This window comes from Dryobates pubescens, chromosome 29, assembly GCF_014839835.1.
Source record: "Dryobates pubescens isolate bDryPub1 chromosome 29, bDryPub1.pri, whole genome shotgun sequence".
NCBI classification, from domain to species: Eukaryota; Metazoa; Chordata; class Aves; order Piciformes; family Picidae; genus Dryobates; species Dryobates pubescens.
The window spans coordinates 6636038-6657375 of NC_071640.1; the positions used below are offsets into that span (position 1 = coordinate 6636038).

The window sequence follows — 21338 nt, forward strand, 5'->3', positions numbered from 1 at the left end:
CCGCTGCTCTTTGGGGGCCGCGGGGGACCGGCGGGGCCAGGGCACTATTTGACGTCGAGGAGACGGATCACCGCGGCGCAGCGATACGACGCGCACCAATGGAGTTCAAATGTCAGCAAGTTTGAGGAGGGGTGAGGCGCCGGGGGGTGTGTTCCTCCGCCGCGGCCCCTGCTCTAAACGGCGCGGCTCCTCGGGACGCCGCATGGCACATGGGCTGCGGAGCGCCGGGGAAGCCCCGCCGCCCCGCCCGGCCCCGCCGCGCCGCTCCGCCCGGCCCGGCCCGGCCCCGGGAGGGCCCTCCGCGGAGGGCGTGGGGCTGCCGGCGAGCAGGTGACACCGCGGGCAGCCCGGCGCCGTCTGCGCGGCATGTGCGCGCCCGTGTAGCGCGGGCAGCCCCCATGGGCAGCGGCGCCGGCTCCTTCCTCTGCCCCCCGTCTCTGGAAGTCCAGGCAGGAAACGCTCCTCATGTCTCCCAGATAAAAATAAAAGCGTCTCCCTCCTCCCGGCCGCAGAGTGCCCCCGAGCTCGGCCAGACGCGGGGCTGAGCCGTCCCCGCCGCCCGGCAGCGCTTCGCCCCGCCGTCCCGGAGCGTCGGGCTGCGTCGCCGCCCGCCCCATGGATATCGCAACAGGTCCCGAGTCCTTGGAAAGGTGCTTTACGCGGGGCCAGTCGGACTGCTCAAAGATGCTGGACGGTATTAAAATGGAAGACCACCCTCTGCGCTCGGGTCCGGCCACGTTAGGAGTACTGCTGGGTGAGTTGCCGCTCGCTTCTCGGCTGTGCCAAAAGGCACCGCTCGGTAGCCGGGGCTGCTCTGCGGCTGGGTCGACTGGGCTGTCGCGGACTGCGGCCGCTGGGCGCGGAACTTCCCCACCGACGTTTGCGGGATGCGGGCTCGGTGGCGACCGTTCCAGCTCGATGTCACCGATCTATGGGACCAGGGGGAGTGGGCCTGGGTCGGGTCGGGGGAGGCGGGCGAGGGAGCGGGGCCGGGACAGGCGCTTCACACCGCTGTCTGCCGTTCGCAGGGTCGGACTGCCAGCACCAGGCCGTCTGCGAGGGCTGCCAGCGGCCCATCTCGGACCGGTTTCTGATGCGGGTGAACGAGTCCTCCTGGCATGAGGAGTGCCTGCAGTGCGCGGCGTGTCAGCAAGCCCTCACCACCAGCTGCTACTTCCGGGACCGAAAGCTCTACTGCAAGCAGGACTACCAACAGTAAGAGAGCGGGCGGCCCGCGGGGCTCGGCTCGGCTCGGTACGGCCCGGTCCACCGGCGCGCTGCGCGCTCGGAGCGTGTTTCCGAGCGGGCCGCTGCCCGGAGTCCGGCGGAGCGGGGAAACGACGCGCCGGGGCCCGCGGCTGCGCGAGCGGCGGCCCCGGCGACCGGGGACCCCGGGGCCGGGCGGGACTGGAGAAACTTGGAGCCACGGCGCCCGTCTCGAGCAGGGAGCTGCCACTCGGCCCCGGGCACTTGGACTCGCCGCAGCCCGGGACGCGGCGGTGCCGTCGGAGGGGGCCGGCAGTGGAGGGGCTGCCCGTTACGGTTTGGCCCGGCGCTGCCCAGCTCGGCCCGGCCTGACCTGCCGCGGCTCCCGCAGCCTGGGCAGCACCGCGGTCGGAGCTGCCCCGCGGGGCCCAGAAGCCCGCGGCTGGACCCGGCCTACCGCCACCGCCCGCAGCCCCGGAGCCGCGCCGGGAGCCCCGGGAAGCGCCCCGCGGCCAGCCCCTGGGCACTGACCCGTCGGCGGAGCGGTTCGGCCGGTCCCGGCTGCTGGGCGGCGGGGCCCGGCGGGGCCGTCATTGCGCTGCCGCGAGCCAGTTCTTCGGAGCGGGGCCGCCACCGAGCCGCCGTCGGGCGCGTACAGTGCGCGGGCGGCCACGGCGATGCCCGCGGGGCTCGGCCGCAGGGATTGGCGCCGGCCGAGCCTCTGCGGCCGGCCGTGGCAGGAGGAGCCGGCGCTGGCCCAGGCTCGGCCGCTGGCCGCGCTTTTTCCTTCGGCTTTCTCCCCAAATGTCAGGCTTTGTCGGGAGCTGCCCCCCCGCCGCGCCGCGGCCCTGCGCGGAGACAGAACCCCTGCCCCGCGCCGCGTTTGTCCTCCCCTGCAGAAGCCCACTTCATGCTTGTCACCGAAATTGAGGATCTTTTTTGTGCCGGGAGGGGGGCGAACATGGGCACTTCAATCACTAGGACATAATATGGCTCTGCTAGAAGTCTGGCAACAAACAAAGAACAACAACTATTGGTTTGCATCAACTTTTGTCAGGCATTCAGCAGGCTTCCAGAAAGGCCTGAAGTGGCTTAGTGGCAACAATGTGCATTTCATAGCTACAGCATGAAAATCCATCTCCATGGAAACTGGTAGTAAATGCTAACATGACATGCTGAGTATAAATATTGTTAGGGTTATAACTCTTGTATAAATGGCCCAGATAAATGTCCCCCTGTTTAGGAATTACAACAAAATGTGTTATTTCATACTGCAGCCCTCACCAGCATGCTACCAAAGAGTCTTCTGCGGGCCTGGGTGCTTCCCATGAAAATATCCCAGAGCTTGTCTTCATGGTCCTACCCTGCCTGAGCCGGGGCTGCAGCTCAGGCTGTGTGCCATCAACCCCTCTACAGGGACTATGTCCACAGAGTTTTAGCTGTTCCTTCTACACAAAACAAACCACCCCTGCTAGCTGTAGATCAGAGGAGCTCCTGCCTCTGTAGGTAGTGCTATCTTAGGTATTTTTGTTAATTAGGGAAGAGTTTAGAAGTCTTTAGCTTACCTAAAAACCACATTATTTGGCAATGTACATATTTACATTAATTACAAACAAATGCACTTTCTAAGTCCCACCCTCAGTTTCTGTAAAATGAGGGATTATGCTTTGTGACTTAAAAAACAGAATCATAGACTATGGCTTTGTACAAAACAATACTTTTCTGTCTGAAAATAGAAATGTCACCGCTTCAGAACTTTCTTTATTATCAAAGGTGCTCAATTGTATAGGGGGGAAATGGGGTAACCAGGCTGACGAGCAATAAAAAGATATCAACATGTTAGCCTTTGTTGAATCCCAGCACCTAGTGTGACATGACATGGTAACCTGCTGTGCGTGCCCCTAAGGACTGACAGCAGCAGCAGCTCAGGGAAAGGGGAGGGAAGACACGGTAAATCGGAATTTGTTTTCTCTGAGATTTTATTAGCCCCAAAGAGCAAACATGTGAAACTGCTCGGACGCTGTTCGTCTGCCTTCCTGCCTGCTGCCTTTGAGTCGTGGAGAAGTAACTCTTTTATGGTGGCTAAAGGGTAAAAATAGCTGTTCATAGATGGAGGCAGCTCTCGTAGGCTGTGCGATGCAGATGATCAATTTCATCAGGAAGAGTGTGGAGGAAGGAGTGGAGCCATGATCAAGTTGTGCAAGTCCCCTCAGCGTGCTGTGGTCCAGCCTTCGTCCTGCGGCGCAGCGTTCCAGGGGTGTAAAACGCCTCTGTGCTCAGTGCTGCCGAGGGGGGAGATGGAGCCAGGTCACTGCAGAGGGAGACCAATATCAGTCAGATCAGATGCTTTTTGTTATCCTGAGTCCTGTTTACAGGTCTCTAGGGGGAAAAAAAGAAAAAAAAAAGAAAAAAAAAAAGAGAGAATAAAGATTACTTAAATATCTTAGTTACTGAAATTGGCTTAAAATAGATTTTTTTGTACATATAATGTAATTTAAAGGTCAGATTTCTCCAGAGCTCCCAGGACTATAATCAAGTGCTGTGTGTGTATCTTTGGAAAACTGGTGTCTCGTCTTTCTAATGAAAGCAAGCTTCTGATGGGTCAGATATCAGACCTTAAACCTTTCACTGGGTCAGGAATGATCACTGCCCATCCTTGGGTGAGGGCATTTCACATTAGGGGGAAGGGTGAAAACAGTTTTCTTTTTTTCTTTTATTTCTTTCTTCTTCTTCTTCTTCTTTTTTTTTTTTTTTTCCTTAAAAAAAATGTTGACTGTTTGAAGCTACCCCTCTGCTTGGAATGTTAGAATAAATCCTGGGGGAGATGGATTAGTGGCCCGAGCACAGTATGAAGTAGTCAAAGGTGGCTGATAAGTGTAATTTATCACAAAAATATCATCAGGACATTGGTGGAACCAGTGGGACAAGCTCTGCATGTATTTTAGACACTTTTTAGACAAGAGAGTCAAAGACATTTTTGCATGAATGTGTCCTGATCTTTTGATTCAGTACAAAGTACTTACTTTGCTAGAATTTAAGCTTTCGAGGGTCACAGGTACATTTGATTGCAAGGATTTTAAGGGGGGGAAAAAATAGACTAGGACAATGGCACCAAGGAGGCTGGCATTCACAAGCCCAAGTGAAACAGAATTGCTTTGATTTTCACGAGGGCTTTGCCAAATTGCAGAATCGTTGCATGTTTGGAATCTTGCACTTCTTTTTTTCTCTCTCTCTTTTTTTTTTTTCCCTTGTAAAAGTTTCCTTTCTGACAAACTGAAATCTTCAGAATGAATGTTTATAAAAAATAAGGGGGTTGTGGTAGTTTATATTCCGGTTCTTTGCTTAAACGAATTTATTTATTGTACCACTCGTAACAGTGCTTCCTGCTATAAAACATTAATAATTATAAATATTACATTTCTTTCCCATTTGTATCTTTTCTCTTTTTTTCTTTCTTTTCCTTTTCCTTTTTTTTTTTTTTTTTCCCCCTGATTGTGCTTTTCTGGTTTGTTTCTATCTCACTGCTCAGTGTTACATAACGATTTGCCCTGCTTATTGCTGATATTAAAAAAAACCCTATATGCTATGAAAAACAACTGTTTCAGACTACATCTTTCATATGCAAGAAATGCACATAATTTCTAAAAATGGTCCCCATTCCTATTCTGGAAATGAAGGCTGTAAAAGAGGCCATTTATTCGAGGCATAGACGCAAACAATCACAGTTGCCATTCCATCAATTTCATGGATATATTCTGAGTTTTGTTTAAGGTGGGAAAGAGAAATATTTAGACCTTTGTTACGTTCTCCAAGATACATCAGGCTCGTTGTTTCTGTTGTTTCTGGATGCTGTTAAGAAAGACTTACTGCCTATTTCTGGTATGCTTTTATATTGTTCTTCATCTTTGAGCCCTTTCTGGTCCGTGACTGGGCTGATTTTTTGTGCGCAATCAGCTCGGAGCAGTGTGTACCTCACAGGGAGGGAAGGGAACGCTGCAGAGCCTCGTTGCTGTAGGGAAACAATATCCTCTCCAGATTCTGGAAATTCTTTCACATGTATATAACACTGAGGCTAACGTTTCCCAGCTCAGTTGCATTTTATATTCTATGACAAAAGCTTCCTGTTAGTAAATGTCTCTTATTTTTGTGAATGTTATTTTTCTTCTAGAGAGATCGAATGCGTGTCTGTCGTGAATGCAGGCTGTGGAATGTAGGCAGGACCCGAGGTGCAGGAGGTGACTTGAGCTCCCAGATTCTGCTCCATGCAGAATGGGTGATTACTATTGCTAGCAGGAAGACTTTTTTTTCTTCTTCTTCTTTTAACGGAGAGCACCAGACGTGTCCTTACGCTCAACTGTACATCAAGGGAACTCTGCAGCCTTGTGCCGAGCAGTGGTGTCCCTTCCACTCCGCTCGCCTCTCGTGTCAGCCTTGTGCCTGTGTCGTTAGGAAGCAGTATAAAAGCTGACTGAAACCAAGAGATGAGGAGTAGCCTAAGCACATGCTCAGGACATGGAGTAATGATTAAAGTTATGTCATCCGCTAAAAATGCTTTTAAAAGTTGCTGAAATGCTGTGGTGTTTTTGCTGAAAATCCAGCCAGCCCTGCGCTATCAGGCACATCAGCCTGATCAGGAGTTCTCCGTACGCTCGGCCTTTCGTAGCGCCTCAAAACAGTTCCAAAAGTGGGACGTTGAGGAAACGTAGCTGTTATTTCTGCCGATGACGTCAGCAGAGCAGCGGCGATGGGGCAGAGCCCCTGCCGGTCCCCCCTTGCCAGCAGGGATCCATCTCTGCGGCATGATGGGAGGCTGTGGGGCAGAGAACGGCACCGGCCACGAGCTGGTTCCATGCTAGGCTGAGGCAGTACTAGTGGGGGCCTGGATCTGGAGTGGAACGTGCTTGAAGATTTTGGGGAGACATTTTGGTTTTCAGCTACAATCATGGTAACCTTTCTGGACAAAATAATTGCCGTGGTAATACATAATTTGCACTAATCCATGGTAGAAAATAATAGGGAGGATCCTTCTGCAGTGTAGGCAGTATGCAATTAGATTAATAAGAGGATAATTTATAATGCTCAGCTACTAACCTGAGAGAAAAATAGCCGGTACATTTGAAATACACTGCAAAATTTCTTCACCAAAATGTAAACCAAATGGGAGAATTTTGTGTTCTTTTCAGAATCTGTGCCTATTTTTTTTTTTTTGGCCTAAACTTTTGAACTGGTTAAAAGAAGTACATCACACCTTTTCAGCTACTAGTAATATATCATAATAAAATAGCTGGGTTATAATGGGTCTTCTTAGACTAATGATGTTAGTAGTGTATTTCAGTTGTCAAGATATACCCCTCCTGCCCCCACTGTGGAGCAACCTATGAAGCTTAGTACGTTTCAAAATGCTCACTGGTGAGCTTGGAAGGTGGGTGTATATTTAGTAACAAGTAGAGGCTGCTTGATTTAGATATCCAGCAGAAAAAGCAGTGTGCTTTCCATAAGGCAGCTCTGATTTTTGTTTTTCATTCCAGACAAAATTTGAATTTATACTAAATGTACAAGTTCTTCTTGTAGCCCGAATTGCTTTAATTTTATTTAATCTCTCCTTCTCCTGGAATGAAGAGGAGGGCAGATACAGTAAATTGTTAGAGGAGAGCTTGAGTTCCCTGCTCTCCTGTGGAAGTCAGCGGGAGGTTGCAGTGCACACCAGCGGCCAGGCCCTCCCGGTTGTAGGGAAACCCACGCTGGGAGCCCCTGCACTGGGGAACGGGAGGGTGACAGACACATGTGTGTCCACATCCCACCCCAGCACACAGACACAGGACCCCCAGATGTCTGCAGACAGGCTCAGTGGGGTGGTTTGGGGGAAAAGAGATGGTTTGTTAAAATGCTCCATTTTTCTAGGGGCAGGGAAGTACATGGTCTGTCTGTCTGTCTGGTTTGCACAGCCCTCCTTGTGCTGTTCAGTGCTTGTGGCAGCTCTGGAAGAATGTGGTGTGTAAATACAACAGCAATATTTTGTGATAATATCAGAAAGGGATTTTCTGCTGCTTGGGCTGCCTTGGGCCGTGTCACAAGTTGCATAAAACACAGCTTCTCAGAAAGGCAGTGGATTTTAAACCCCAGTAAGATGGAAAAGGACCGTTACAGTATCCACTATAGAGCCTGTAGTAGATCAAACAACAGACATATATTAAAACCAGGGAGAAATGTTACTTTTTGCCTACATTGGTTTCTTTTCTTTTCTGTTCTTTCCATTTCCACCCTGCATGATCTGTCATGTTACTGCCAAAGTGAAGTAAGCAAGCAAGTAAATAAATAAATCTGTGAAGGGAATTGTGCAGTAATCTCCAGTAAAGGTAAACAACCCGGGTATTGCTCTTGGATGGTTTAGTGTGGTAGAAAGGGGGTTTTGGCATGATTTGGGGATGATTGCAATGCTCGACATGAAATGACAGCTTCTTGTTCATTACAAAATACAAAAACTTCACATTTCTTCTGAAACAAAGAGTAAGATCAGTTAAAAATAATAACGTGCGTTACTTTGGGTTTAGATGGGTGGAAAGAGGAACAGAAATTTCATTTCAAGTGGGCAGGGAATGATTTGAATGTACACCTTGTGGACTCTATAATTGTGGTATGCAGGATCTAAAGCTGTGAATCAAAACTGATTTTTTGTTTGTTTGTTTGATAAAAAGGTATTTATTTTATTTTAGAAAACAGAGGTGGTTTCTGAGTTAAGAGTTAAAAAAATGTAACAGGGGCATAAGATTATTTTGTAGCAGTGGGAGCTTTAACAGCTCTGGTAACGTTTAGGGAAGGAGTTACCACTTTTCTGTGTTAAAAAGCAAGTAAAAAAAAAATGTGACCAACTTCATATCTAATTTGAAGTAAATGTTGGAAGTAAAGCCAGACTTCTGAGTAAGATAATAAGGCCACAAGAGAGAAAAAAATGTGGATACTTCGAAGGTAAAATGAGGTGACTTTTGGTTTTAAATATAATGCTCTTTAGGGTTTATAAGATTCACGTTGCTATAGATCCAACCCCTGCATACTTTGTTCAGGAAAATTATTCACTGTTTCTAAATGCCTCTCTAAATTCGGCGTAAAACTGAGGCAGATCTTTAGCTTTTGTTTTCTTTAAGTGCTAGCTGTACTTCTACTTTAAGTTCCTGGACATGCTTTGGCTAGGCTGATATTCCTCAAATGAAATACTGTCTTACTCTTGTTTAACTTTGTGGTGCATCTGCTTTGAATGTATCTTGACAAACTTGTCCAGTCATTGTAACTCAGTCACTGGGACCAGAGCCCAGCCCTGGCACCGGTGGGCACTGGGGAAGAGTGGGGCAGGTAGTTGTGCTGTAAGGGACATGAGGAGCAGACAGTGACTTGTGTTCCCCGGACCTGAGCAGGCTGTTCTCACAGCAGCCATTTTGCAAAACAGATTCTGGTTGATCCCAAACAAATTATTGATGATAAATATTTTCTCCTTTCATCTGACTAACATGCGCACAGAATATTTGTTGCCAGGGCCCTTTATTGGATACTAAATATCCCTCATAAGTTGAAAGCACCATGTGTGTCGTATTATGCAATCTTGATGCAGATTATGTAGAAGTAAAACCCTTAAAATGAAGTATCTTGTATGCAACATTAGGTACCCACTGCCTGGAGAAGGTAAAACATTCAGGTCAGTATTACCAGAGGACACCAGGATCTGTTACACCAATTTTTCTGGACCGAGATGGAAATGCTGCAGCCCAGCTGAACCCACCTGCGACGCTCACACACCACTGGGGTATTTCACTCACCTTTCAGAAACTATTTGCCTGTGGGCAACTGAGCAAGTAGACATTTGTGAGATTGTATTACAGTAAAGGAATTGTTAATACCATTAATTCCAGTTTGTTATTTTGCTGGGTTTGAAATTTTACAGTGATCTTTATAGCTGCAGCAGAGCTGCTACGGCACAAATGGATTAAACGCCCTTAATAACAACATAAACAAGGAGTAGCCCATTCCTTGGGAATTTTATAAGGGTTTATACTCTGATGTTCGTGTAACAAGCCAGTAAATTTTCAGAGAACACTTGTCATGGACATCATTTGCTTTGCCTCCAAAATGTCATCTATTTTTTAATAAGCACAAAATAATTTTCCTTTGCAAACGCTGACGTGGAGAACTGTGGACACGCAATTCCAATCAGCTTCAGTGAGGGCTGTCTTCACTCATCAAAGGGTAGAGCTTGGCTCTTGATTTTCCTGTGATCAGTATATTAGTTATCATGTACAAGAGTGCATGTGCACTCTCCCAGTAAGAGCTAATGGAATTTGTGTGCCTCCTGGTAGCTATTAGAAGTTTGCTGTCATGGGTTTGTTCCTCCATGTAGCCTGAATTTGCTGCTTACAAAAACAAAACCAAAAACAGAGTAGTCCACATCAGTAATGCTTTTTTTCTTTTCTTTTTTTTTCTTTTTTTTTGCAGTCATTACTTTTATCATGGCTTATTTTTATCATAGGATGCAAGAAAATTTGAATTAGCAGAAGGAGTTATTAATACCGTTTTAAAGCGTTTCTAATCACAGCCAGTGGTTACTCCTGGTTCTCTCAGACTGATAGAAATGTCATCGCTGCTCACAGTAGTTTCTCCTTGCAAATGGAGTACTGGTGCATTCCTGGTGTGTTAGTGAGGAAGCACATTTCTTATGGAAGGTGGATATGGCCAGTGGAGCTGGGGACAGCATCTGCTTTCCAGAGTTGGGGCTTATCTGGGCGCTGCTGCCTGCCCCAGCTGGAGCTGGTCTCACTGGGAGCTCTGTAGTACAGGACCTTTGGGCTGCAGCATGATACCTGCCAGAACTCATTAGTGAGAAAGGTTACAGTTCTCGTTAGTATCCACTCCACAGGGCAGTTGTTTTCAACCTGTGGGACCCTGTCCTTTGATATCATCAGCTTGCCTGCAGCTAGCAGTTTTGTGTCACCTGATAGAGCTGTTCCTGCAGCTTCCCAATGGAAGCAGCTTCTCTGGTTTCTGATTTTTTTTCCTCTCATGTCACAAATTTAATCTTGTTTCATGGGGGGATGCTGGTGTGCATGCCGAGGTTTCTTTTGACAGTACATTTAAAATGAGACTAATATTTAATTCTGTATCATTCAAAGAGGTTTATTGGCAAGTAACAATGAAGCACTATAGGGAATCTTGAACCCAAGACAAGAAATGCAAAACAAAACACTGAAATGACTGCAGAAGAGACAAGCTACCTTTGGTTAGGGGGAAACTTGTACAATAAGGTCCAGCTCTAGGTGACAGTCTGGTAGCCCCAGCATGACTACTCAGTATCTTCTATAGATGTTCTTTTGTTGTTGAAGGTCTATGCTGAGCCATCTCCAGTGCAGCAATGCCTCAGCTATTGGTGTTAGCAGTGCTGTGTCCTCAGTTCTGTGGCAGAACTTGTCTGGAACTGGGCCAACTTGCCCAGTTCTTGAGCCTCATCATGAGCCTTTCAGATGCTCAGGAGGCTATGTGGGGAGCTGTGGGAAGGTGGTGAGAAGTGGGGAGCAAGGTCTGACCCAGGTCCTAGCAAAGCTGCACAGGCTGGAGCAGGCCAGACATACAGCACTGTTTCCACCTAAGGGACTGCTTGAAGCAGCTGGGGATCCAGGTTGCCTGGTCCATTCTCCCTGCCAGTGGAATGACTTGTTCAGGATATTGGAGCTGTGCGGACCCCACTTGTGAGCTCACAAGGGACAAAAGCTGTAGACTGGCTCTTCCTGAATGTGATGAGTGAGCAGGAGCCAGTGGAGGAGAGTGAATTTGGGTTCCTGTGGGTGGGATGGGGTCAGGCAGGTTGATTACCTGTTCAGGTGGATCTGCCTGGACATCAGGAGGTTGGCATTTCTGATTTTTCAGGAGAGAAAGAGCTGATCCTCCCCACCTTGCTACTAATAATCATGGTTTGCAGGTTGAATATCCACCCCATGAGGGTTTGTATGTACTTGCATGCTCGAGTTAGTACTTTGAGAGCTATCTTCAGAATCCCAGTGCATGTGGCGAGCTGTGAGTGCTCACACAGGTTGGTAGCACATTCTTCCTGCAGCAGTCACCAGTGCTGGGAACACTCCCTGTGTGGAGGGCTGGCACTGCCGGTTCGTGGGCCCCAGTGGGGGCCTGAGCCAGCAGATCCCTGCTCCCAGAGCTCCCATGAGTAATGCCACTGAAGCCAGTTGCCCTGGCATGCAGTGGCTTGCAGTGTCATGTAAGGTCAGTTTACTTACTTGGCAGCAAGTGTCTAGGGAAAGCTGGGGGGGAGCTGCTCTCTGAAGTTTTGGGGATGGGGATCTTTGAGGTGAAGCCCACCCTAGACTGAAGTTATACTTCAGCATTATAAGTTGTCTTTGCAGCTGGATCTTGGCTTTATCTGATGACAAGTTTCATATGTGGAGCATGACCCTATGGGTCAGCTCCCACTCACACTAGAGCTGATAAAGACAGTGTGGTGGGACCCTATGTGAACATCAGTCCCAGCAGTGAGGCTTTACAAATCCCATTCCTTCATTAAGCAGTCTGACAAAGCCAAGCATGTGCTCTTCACTCTGCTGCTGGCTCTATGGTCCTCTGCAAGCCACTCGGCTTTTCTGTGCCCATGACTGCACTGGGGAGATGCAAATAGTGTGTTTCAAGTGCTTCCCAGTCATCTTCTGGCCATTAATGAGCCCAGAGTGAGAAAGAAACAGTGAACAAGACCTGCCTCTGCAGAGGTCAAGGCAAAGCCAGTCTGCCCTCAGTCCCAGTGAATGAGTTTTGCATACTGTGTGCCAGTGTCTTGAAAACTTCAGAGAAAACGTTTTTCTGAAGTGCCTCAATTGATGCTGTTTTATTACATGTCAGTCAGGGCTTTATTACACAAAAACAATCACAGACTCAGCATCTCTGCTTTGTGACAGTGACAGGCCACTAGGGAAGGCTCAGTGGAATTTGGGGGATTGAAGCCTTACAGAGAATGTCTCCCAAGCTACCCTGCTAGTAGGATTTGCATTCAGGTCTGGGAAAGAGGAGGCTCCAGGACTGCTGTTAACCCTGTGGGTGAGGGTGCAGGCCTTGCTGTGGGGGCAGCCAGGACCCGGGTGCCATCTCATGCTGCTGAGCCTAAGTGATGGCTGTTGTTAGGTGTCCCCAGCACCTGCTGCCATGAGGGAACTGGAGTGATCCTTCGTGTACTTCTAGAGCTCAGGTTTGACATCCTGTGCAGCTCTCTTAGCTGTGCTGCTGCCTGCCACAGTTCCCTTTTCCAGCTGTCTCCTGTGGAAAGGAGCAGTGGGTGCAGGAGCAGCTGTGTGCATCTGCTGGATGCTCATGTTGTGCTGCCCAGAACTGGGCAGCTCCTGTCCTGTGCCCATGGGCTCTGGCCAAGCAAGGGTCTGCCCTGCAGTCAGGCAGGGACTGCAGTACCAAGAACTGGCTGAAAGCCTTGCTGCAGTGCCAGTGGCTCTGCATGCCTGGCAGCACCCACAGCCCCAGCCTGGGTCTTCACACCCTGTTTCTCCTTGAGGTTTCAGGAGGAAGAACTCTTTTGTTCTGGGCATCGCTTTGTCCCAGGGGCAATTACCTTTTTTGTTAGCCAGACATGCAGAAGCTCTGCACTAGCTGGATCCTTTCTCACTTTTATTTATTTATACACACATGAGAAAGTATTTACTTCATTTACCAGCATTTTCCCAAGCTGCAAGGAATCTGTCTGCACATTTTCCAGTGAGAAAAAGAACGGGTGGCAGTCACAGTGTTGTAGCCATGTGCAGTTTGTGCCTCTTTCAGCTTTTGCATCAGCACTGATGCTCACAGCAGATACTGCCATGGCCTGACTGTGCCTTTCACTTTGTGTGTGTGAGAGAAGAAAATCAACACTCCTTTTTCACAGATGAGAGCACTTGTAGCACTAAAGGCAGGTTATTGTCAAAAGTAATTTATGGAAAGCTGCATAAGTACAAACGGAGTAAAACTATTTGAGGGAGTAAACGGCATGTGAAAAGTTGCAGCGATGCTATCTCTACTTGGTATCGTTGGTTTGAACCTGCCAGGCTTGGTGGTTAGAGCTCCAACAAACAAGTGATTCAGCTGATGAGAGTAGAGAGTGTTACAACCAACAGCTACTTCCCTAATGGAGGGGCAGGCAGAATCCACTGCTGGGGGGCTCCTGCCTCCCGGTGCTGCACCCTGGTTGCTCCTGGCTGTCACAACGCTGGCAGGAGCTGCCGTGGGAGGACAATCCGTGGAAGAGGAAGAGTTTGTATTTTGGCAGCAGCTTTCCATCATGTCCTGTGCTGGGGGCTGCATGGCCTTTATGAGGTGCCTGATCTCCTGGGTGGGTGTCATGAGCTGGAGGGAGCAGGTGGTGCTTTGGGGTTGTGCAGCCCCTGCCAGCTTGGTCCTTGGTGTCGTGCTGCCTCAGTCTCACTACCCATGCCTGGGCCAGTTCCCCAGCATGGGTTTGTGGGTGTGGAATAAATTATACTAGATGGCGCCTGCATTAATTTTATGTGGGAGAATCTCCAGAGATTCCAGGGCAATTACAGGGAGAGCAGCCTTGCCCCATCCAGACTTGGAAGAGATGGGAGGACTCAGTGGAGCAGCACTGGCACACTGGCCATGCCTGCAGGCTCCCTGTGGCCACCTGCCCACAGCATCTTTCATGGCAGAGGCCAGAGCAGGGTGGTCCACGGTCCCATACATGACCATGCTCTATGGCTGGCCAAGAGTGATGGACCACGTGCTGGGCAGTGGTGGAGCTTGCTGTGCTTACCCATGTCTTACAGAAAGGTTGGAAGGCAAGCAAGCTGTCTTCATTTCACCCATGTCTATGAATATTGGTTGTCTAGCCTAATTGAAGCCTGTTCCATTTGTGGCTTTCTTTTTTTCTTACTCAAAAATTCAGCTCATATTTTGGCAAGGGTTTGTCTGAGCGCGTAGCGGATACATTCAATGACAAGAGCTATAACATTCAATTTGTTGGATGCCACAATTAAACCTCAGCTTTTTCACCCAGCCATCTGAAAGCCAATTGTGAGTTGTCACTCAAGCAAGAATACACACAAACAAGGGCAGTACATAGCCCCGGATCCTAACAATGTGATTTTCATCGCCTTACCATTCTTCGGGGAGTCTTCAGCTTCCATCTGGAAGTACCTTCAACCCTTTCCAGCTACGGATCCTGAAATAGCTGGAACAGAGAGAAAACCAAAATTACATGGAGTTTATTGCCATTTCAGAAGGAAAAAAGTGTTTGAAAAAGTTTATTCAGGAAGCCAGGGGAAGTTAAGTGGGAGACATTTGCCATTTCATCAGTCTGTTGGTGATAGCCATTCATGTCATAAATGGCTTGTGTCATTTGATGCCAAAAATAACACAATTTTCCTCCCCAAAGGCCTATAGGGTTTTTTTGCAATAAATGTTTATTTGTTAATAATATACTTTAAACAACCCAGTCTTGACCTCAAGTCTCCAAAAGAATCCATCTTCTCTCTGAAAAATCCTACCAAGTTTGTGTAATTTTTTTCTGGGAAGGTGTAATTGATGGCGCAGTGAAGGGTCGTGTGTTTGCTTTAACTACTGCAGCTGCGTGGATTAACTGTTTATAAGGGCCTACTGTGCTTTGAATGGTGACTTTCTTAGATTTCAGGCTTTAGTTGACAGCACTTCCTAATGGCTCCTTGGATTTGCTTAAGTTTGATCAGTAAAAATAAATTTCTGTGCTTAGCTTGCCCATTGTTCCTTCCTCAGCTGCTTCAAAAGCTTTTAAAGATTCACTTGCAGGAGCTGGGTTGCATTGATTAGCCTCCACCCTCCACCATGCCTCAAATAGGCATGGCCAGGGTGATTACCTGATGGTTGAGCAAGGGCTGATCTTGTTCCACATATCCTGTGGATTTCAGGAAAAAAAATGTGAGAGGAATTTGGGTGCAAATAACCTGTATGCAAATGTTTTTGACAGGGTGTCTCTGGAGTCTACCACAGAACTGGGCAGGTATCAAATATGTGTGATTCAATATTTGAAAACCTAATGAAGGGTTTTGTAAATATGCATAATGTAGAAACTGTTGTTTTGAGAGAAAACAGTAAGGCAGGCAATTAATTTTGACTATGTTGCACTGTTTTGAAATTGTCATCCCAAAACCTGGAGTTAGATTTCCACTGGCAAAGCGTTTGCGGAATGCCAGCGACATGTGCTCAGCCGCCCAGTAGTGCCACAACTCTTTTCAATACATTACCAACTGCCACTGGTTTAACCAACGTTGAATCACATTTCTCTGCTGGTTTTGTTCTGCTATCAACCACTCTGCTCCTTCTCTCTAAGATTTTCCATGCATACTATTAAAAAAGGGCAAAGCATTAGGACATTTGTGAGGATTTTTGGTTTTGTTAATGAAATTTGTAAATGAAAATGTGGGGGTTTTTTTGGAAGGACTCTGGAAGACTTCTTTAAGATCATCTGAGTTACAGGAGAGCATTATACATTTAATTTCTCAAAGCATTGCGGCTTAAAGTGCTGGTTTGTTCTCAGTAAGACAGGGTCTTGGATAAAATAGGGAAGAGGATGTGTAACATGAAAGGAATTACTTTTTCTTTAAACATCTCAGATTTGCAGAGCTAAACTGTTTGGATAAAATGCACACTCAGGTGCTTCATGTGAAATTTGGTTTAGTGGCACTCAGTGGCACTAAATGGCACTAGTCCTTTACTGGGAGTATGCTTGTAGTTTATTAACTGTGACAATTAGATGACACTTAAAATGTATATATATAATTTGAGAGGCATATCTGCTAGCTCGTGCTGTAACCCTGCCTTAATAAGGTGGTTAATTTTGCTCAGTCTCTTCAGTAGCTATTTACAAGGTGAAGTTGCATGCACAACTAGTTGAAGAGCTGGGGGCCTTAGGGTGACTGAACTGTGTGGTGAGTGCTCATTTAATTCCCAGAGGCATTTTCTGGAGCAGTCTGGGCCACAGCAACCTGAGCAACTCTCCTGTACTGGCACAGGCTCAGCTAATCTTTGTGTCCATTTGGATTTTTGCAGGACAGACTTCTTGACCTTCCATTTAGCCTTTGTTGGATTAGTCCTGTTAAAGCTCTCTTTCCCAAACTGAAAATATTTGTAAAATAGCTTTATAACTTTGCGTGGTTTCCAGCTCTTCCGCTGATTCTGGCTCTGCTGGGGAGTTTGAGCCAGACCAAACAGTCCTGCTACTGCTCAGCGATGGCTGATCCCTGCTAGGCACCGGCTGTGGGCAGAGCTGCCTGGGTGGGGGAAGAGCCACGATGCCCAGGGAATTGGCAGCGAGGGCATCTCACCTCTCTTTCCTGGACTTGATGCTTGTGAGTGCTGGGCTGCAGGTGTGCACACAGAGCAGTGTGGTGCACAGATGGGCACATGCAAGGGAGTGCCCATGCTGTATGGTGAGCATGTGCAACATGGCAGAGAGTGGCACATGCAGTGTGCGATGCTGTACCACTGGCATGGACGATGACTTGCCCTTCCTAGTCTGTCTGCTGGTTGTGAGTGCGGTGGCCTCCTTTGGCTCAAGGTGATGGCTGGGGTGTCTTGGGGAGGTTGGGAGCTGTGGTTAGTGTGTCCAGGGCAGGTGTATGCTCATGCTGCAGCCACACAGGTGACCAGCTGCAGGTTCCCCAGGAACAGTGGCAGCAGAGCCACCTCCTCTATCCAGGGTTCAGGGTCTTCTAATCCAGCAAGGTCTCCTGTGCTTCTCCTCTCTCCCCACAAGAGAGTACTGTGCAGACCTCATGTATGCTCTCTCAAGTCTTCCTCCTGGGCACAGGAAAGGTTCTGTGCTGGCAGGGTTACCTGGTCTGTATGGCAGGGACTAGATCCTGACCTGCTTGTGGCTGAGCCCATAGTGTAGCATGGCAGGTCCTGGGCACCACGTCGGGCACGCAGGGCATGCAGACACTGAGGCTCTCTCGCTTGCCCCTCCAGGCTCTGGTGAAGTTTCTCCTGATTCACCCCGGCTGTGTGCAGTGATTCATGCTATCAGCAGTAGCCGCCTGTTTGTGAAGCCAAAAAGAAACAACCTGAAATTGGCTGAAAGTGAAACAGTTGTGTTACTGCGGTGGATATGGATTTGCTCCTGTAAGGGGGTACTAAAAGTCTCCCTTTGTTTGTTGCACAGGGACTGATCTTTAGCATTTTTTTAGTCTTTTTGTCAGCTTACTTTGGTATTAAAGCAACTGACATAACATTTAACTGTATCCTTGTGCAAGAGCACTCAGGCTAGTTAATTCAGTAACTCTTTTGACCTTCTGGTTAAAAGATCACAACAGATGCTGTTTCTCTGCAGACACTACCACCCCTCAGGATCCTTCACCATTCATTTATTATGAGCATAGCTGTAGTGTGGATGCCTTGCATCTTTGTGCCCTTATATTCTTGTAATAGCTAACGTTAACAAAATTAAATGGACAAATGAACAAGAGAAAGAGAAGAAAAGCAAAGCAGCAATTAAATGTAACTTTTCATCATGAAAAGGATTTCACTGGTTTATCTTCTAATAAGATTATGTCACCGACACAAGTACCTAGGAGCCCTTGATTGACAGCCTCCTGTACTTTTATCAGGCAGTGTGACACTAAACCTCAGGGCCTTTTGTCCGATAGAGTGAGCTCACGGAAACTTGCCATCCTAATCCCCTTATTCATGTCAAGCACAGAAAAGAAGTCCTGATCAGATGGCACCTTACAACAGTGTCACCTCCACCCCCTCGTCGCTGGATGGACATGGGACATCTCCTGCTTTGTTTGGAGTCTGTGCTGTGCTCCGTCAGAGCCGAGCTGCTGCCTGAAGTATTACCCAGCCCTGCACTCAGTTCCTGGGAGCTGAGACTATTGCCTGGCTGTCATCTATCCTGTCCTGCACTACCCTGTGTGACGAGCGTTTATGTCCTGCTTCCATCGTGGGGAAGCTGGGTATGTGGTGCAGAAAAATCCCAGGGAGATGGTGGGAGGATTTACAGGCTAGCTTTCTTGTTGTTTGGATTTTCTTTTTGTTTCTCTAAAGGAAGAAAGGCCTTTAAGGGAAATACTTCCATTTACATCGTGTATGGGAGACCATGTAGTGAAATGTATCACTAAGCTGCTTCAAACCTTCCATTCAGAAAAAAAATCACACAACAGAGTAAGTGGAACTCAGGAAAACCTTTCCTTTCAGAAGCATGGAATCAATATGCAGTGCAAAATTCTGGTTTTGCTTACTGGTTGCTGTTACTGGGTGTAATACTTCCCAAAGCTCAGAACAGAGTTTTATGTCCTCCTCAAAGTGTGGGTGCTTCTAGAATTCACTCCTAAACTGTTGTGGAAGTCAGCAATTCATCCCCATCACTGGTATTATAAGTTTCATAGCTCCGGCCCTTTCTTAGTTGTAGGAATTCCTTTGTGTGTATCCCTGTGGTAACCTATTTCAACTAGGGGTTCCCTGTGGTGCTTTATTTACTTGTCCAACTGTTTGGAAGTCTGTTAGTCTAAAGATCAGATGCTCTGAAACAAATCTTATTACTTTAACCAGCTCTGCAAATTCTTCTTTCTCCATTTTTATTGACTTCTCTTCAGCTAGAACTAATACACATGCAGCAGGTGGGCAAGTATGTCTCTCAAAGTTTAGCCTCTCAGATTTAACATGAGAAACTATAAATCTTTTTGTTTTCCTTGGAAAATGTGGGAAACCACAGGTATTTGAGGAGTTGCCTCCTTGGTGGATTTGTGAAGTTTATACTGGTTGCTGTAATTTTTGAAGCAGGAGTCTGGGAAATTTTAAAAGAACACAGCATTCTGGGGAACAGACTCATTGTTGTGTTGTGTTTTTGTTTGGTTTGGTTTGGGTTTTCTTCTGCTAAGTATATATATATATATTTATTATTTTTTTTTCCAGGCTGTAATCAAAAAGAAGGGGATGGGAAAGTTTTTAAGGTTTGTTTCCTTTTATCCAGCCTGGCACTGTTGGTGAGATACTGCACAAAACTTCCCTCAACTTATCTGCCACAAGCTGGTTCAGTCGGCAGGACTCAGCAGTCCTAGATTTAGAAGGCGTGTTCTGCCCCTCTGTATTTCTCATCTCTATGCACATTTAAAAAGTAATTTTAGATGTTAAAAGTCAGTTCTAATTAAATGTTTTAAGAAATTATCTTCCAGGAATTCCCCTTTCTCCTCCCTGTCACGCCTCCCCCCCGATCTGCCCCCCCCCCGCCGTCCAGTCTCCTGGCGACCTCATGCTCCCTGGTTGGAGCATACATCTCGACTTCAGGAGATGCTTACGTCTCTTGTGGCACTTTACTCCAGCAGATATCAAAGTCCTTTGCAGAGCGACCTGCCCAGGGTTCCTGCAGGCTGAGGCCTGTCCTAGGCATTCTCATCCTGGGACACACTGTCTCTTCCCATGTCTCCTGAGGACCAGGCTGCACCAGTAGTCAGGATGGGAAAGTTCTCATGTCTGGGGTGTGCAGAGCAGTTTGGTGCTGCTTCACCAGGATTTGGTTTTCCACCTTAAGCAGCCGTGGCTGCCATCACATGGTTCAAACAAGGGAATGTACACCCTGCCTTATTGTGGAAAAAACAGCAAGGGAAGGGACCTACGAGGTAGCAGCTTTCCTTCAGCAGAGTGTGTTTGCTTTAAACACACAGCTCTGCTCAGATCTTGGAATCAGGTATCAGTTTGGCAGAGGTTTCTGTAGCAGGGACCGGGCTGGATGCAGTGAGCTGAAAAGAGTGTGAAATATGCAGCTAATCAGTGAGGCTGGCAGAGGACTCTCTAAAACGTCTGTAAACTTTTAAGGTCAGTCAGTTAATAGGTGAATTGCAGCAGACAGTGTGATGTCAGGGTGTGATTGGGGACAAGGTTCAGCAAAACTGTAAATGGCTGTCAAATCATCATCAGACTCAGAGAAAGCCTCCCTGAAATGCATAAGCAGGAGTGTTTTAACAACTGGAAATGTTAACTGCAGACCGGTGATGTGCTGTGTGTATTTCAGCAAAGGTAACTGCAAAAAGTAGTCTGAGATCCCACTAACCTCACAGGTTTAACCTTGGGGGCTCTTCACTGCTCCAGTTTGTGTGTATGAGGCAGTAGTTCTATCTGCCATGCGGGGTGTCCTGCAGGAACAACCGAAGGGTCTGGTCTGGAAGGATGTAGGCAATGTAGCATGTTCTGCATCTTGCAGAGGGAACCAAACTCTGTCCTTTCTGTGTGCCCTGAGGTTCCTTTGCTTCTCTTGACACGTCCTGCTCTTTTCTGAGCAGGAGGGACGGTAAACAGGGGAAACAACCATCCACCCACAGTCAGTCTGGGGTAACTGTGTTAGCTGCACTTTATGCTAAGGAGTTCTTATTAGAAGAAAAATAACTTTTGTTTGGACCCCCCAAAAAAGAAAAAGGATAAAAAAGAGGAAAAAAAAAGAAAAAAATCTTTGGGGATTGAATTTCAGAGCCTCCCTGCCTTCCTCTCAGCCCCCTCCAAAGGCTGAAATGATTTGTGTGTGAGGGCTTGTGACCCGGGAGGCATCGAACAGTGGAGAAGGGAAACATTTGGAGTTCAGAGGGACAGTGGGTCTTGATGACCAGTGTAAGACAATGCAGATGTTTCAGATCATGAGGTCTCTGACGATGAACTCTACAAGCTGGGTTCTTCTCTGCAGCCCCTTTTCCTTTTTCTTGGTGCAGTGATGTGCTGCATCTCACAGGATTAAGTTTTTAGGATTTGTCCTGGTGGAATCTCTGTGCTAATTGTATTAAGTAGCTTTGATGAGTAGGATGGGAATTAATTTCTGCCAGGGGAGTCTGTTGCAAGCTCTGCCCCGTGGGTGCTGGCAGTGGCAGAGGGCACCCAGACTGGCGGTGGTGGGGCTGGGTTGTGCGTCCTGCAAGCCCTGGCAGTGGCCTGTGGAGGAGGGTTGTCTGCAGAGGAGCAGAGCCAGAGGAGCAATAGTTTTTAGACGAGAGTCCAACAATAACTGCATGTCCCATTGCCTTGTCTGATATAAACAGATATTTCCTGGAGGGAGGACAGATTCTGGGACATGGAAAGAAAAATACTGGCAGAGGGGAAAAGGAGGAAAAATCATTCAGGATCCTAATTCAGCAGCA

At 47.7% G+C, this 21338-nt stretch overlaps 1 protein-coding gene across 1 annotated transcript in view; it reads left to right on the forward strand.

Moving 5' to 3' along the window:
• Positions 1-235: 235 nt before the first annotated feature.
• Positions 236-21338, forward strand: part of LMX1B (LIM homeobox transcription factor 1 beta) — a 97042-nt gene continuing 75939 nt past the window's right edge. Inside the window, exons 1-2 of the mRNA XM_054174223.1 lie at positions 236-754; positions 1029-1215. Of these exons, the coding sequence (XP_054030198.1) occupies positions 616-754; positions 1029-1215 (326 nt within the window). The 5' untranslated portion in view covers positions 236-615. The remainder of the gene's footprint in view (positions 755-1028; positions 1216-21338) is intronic.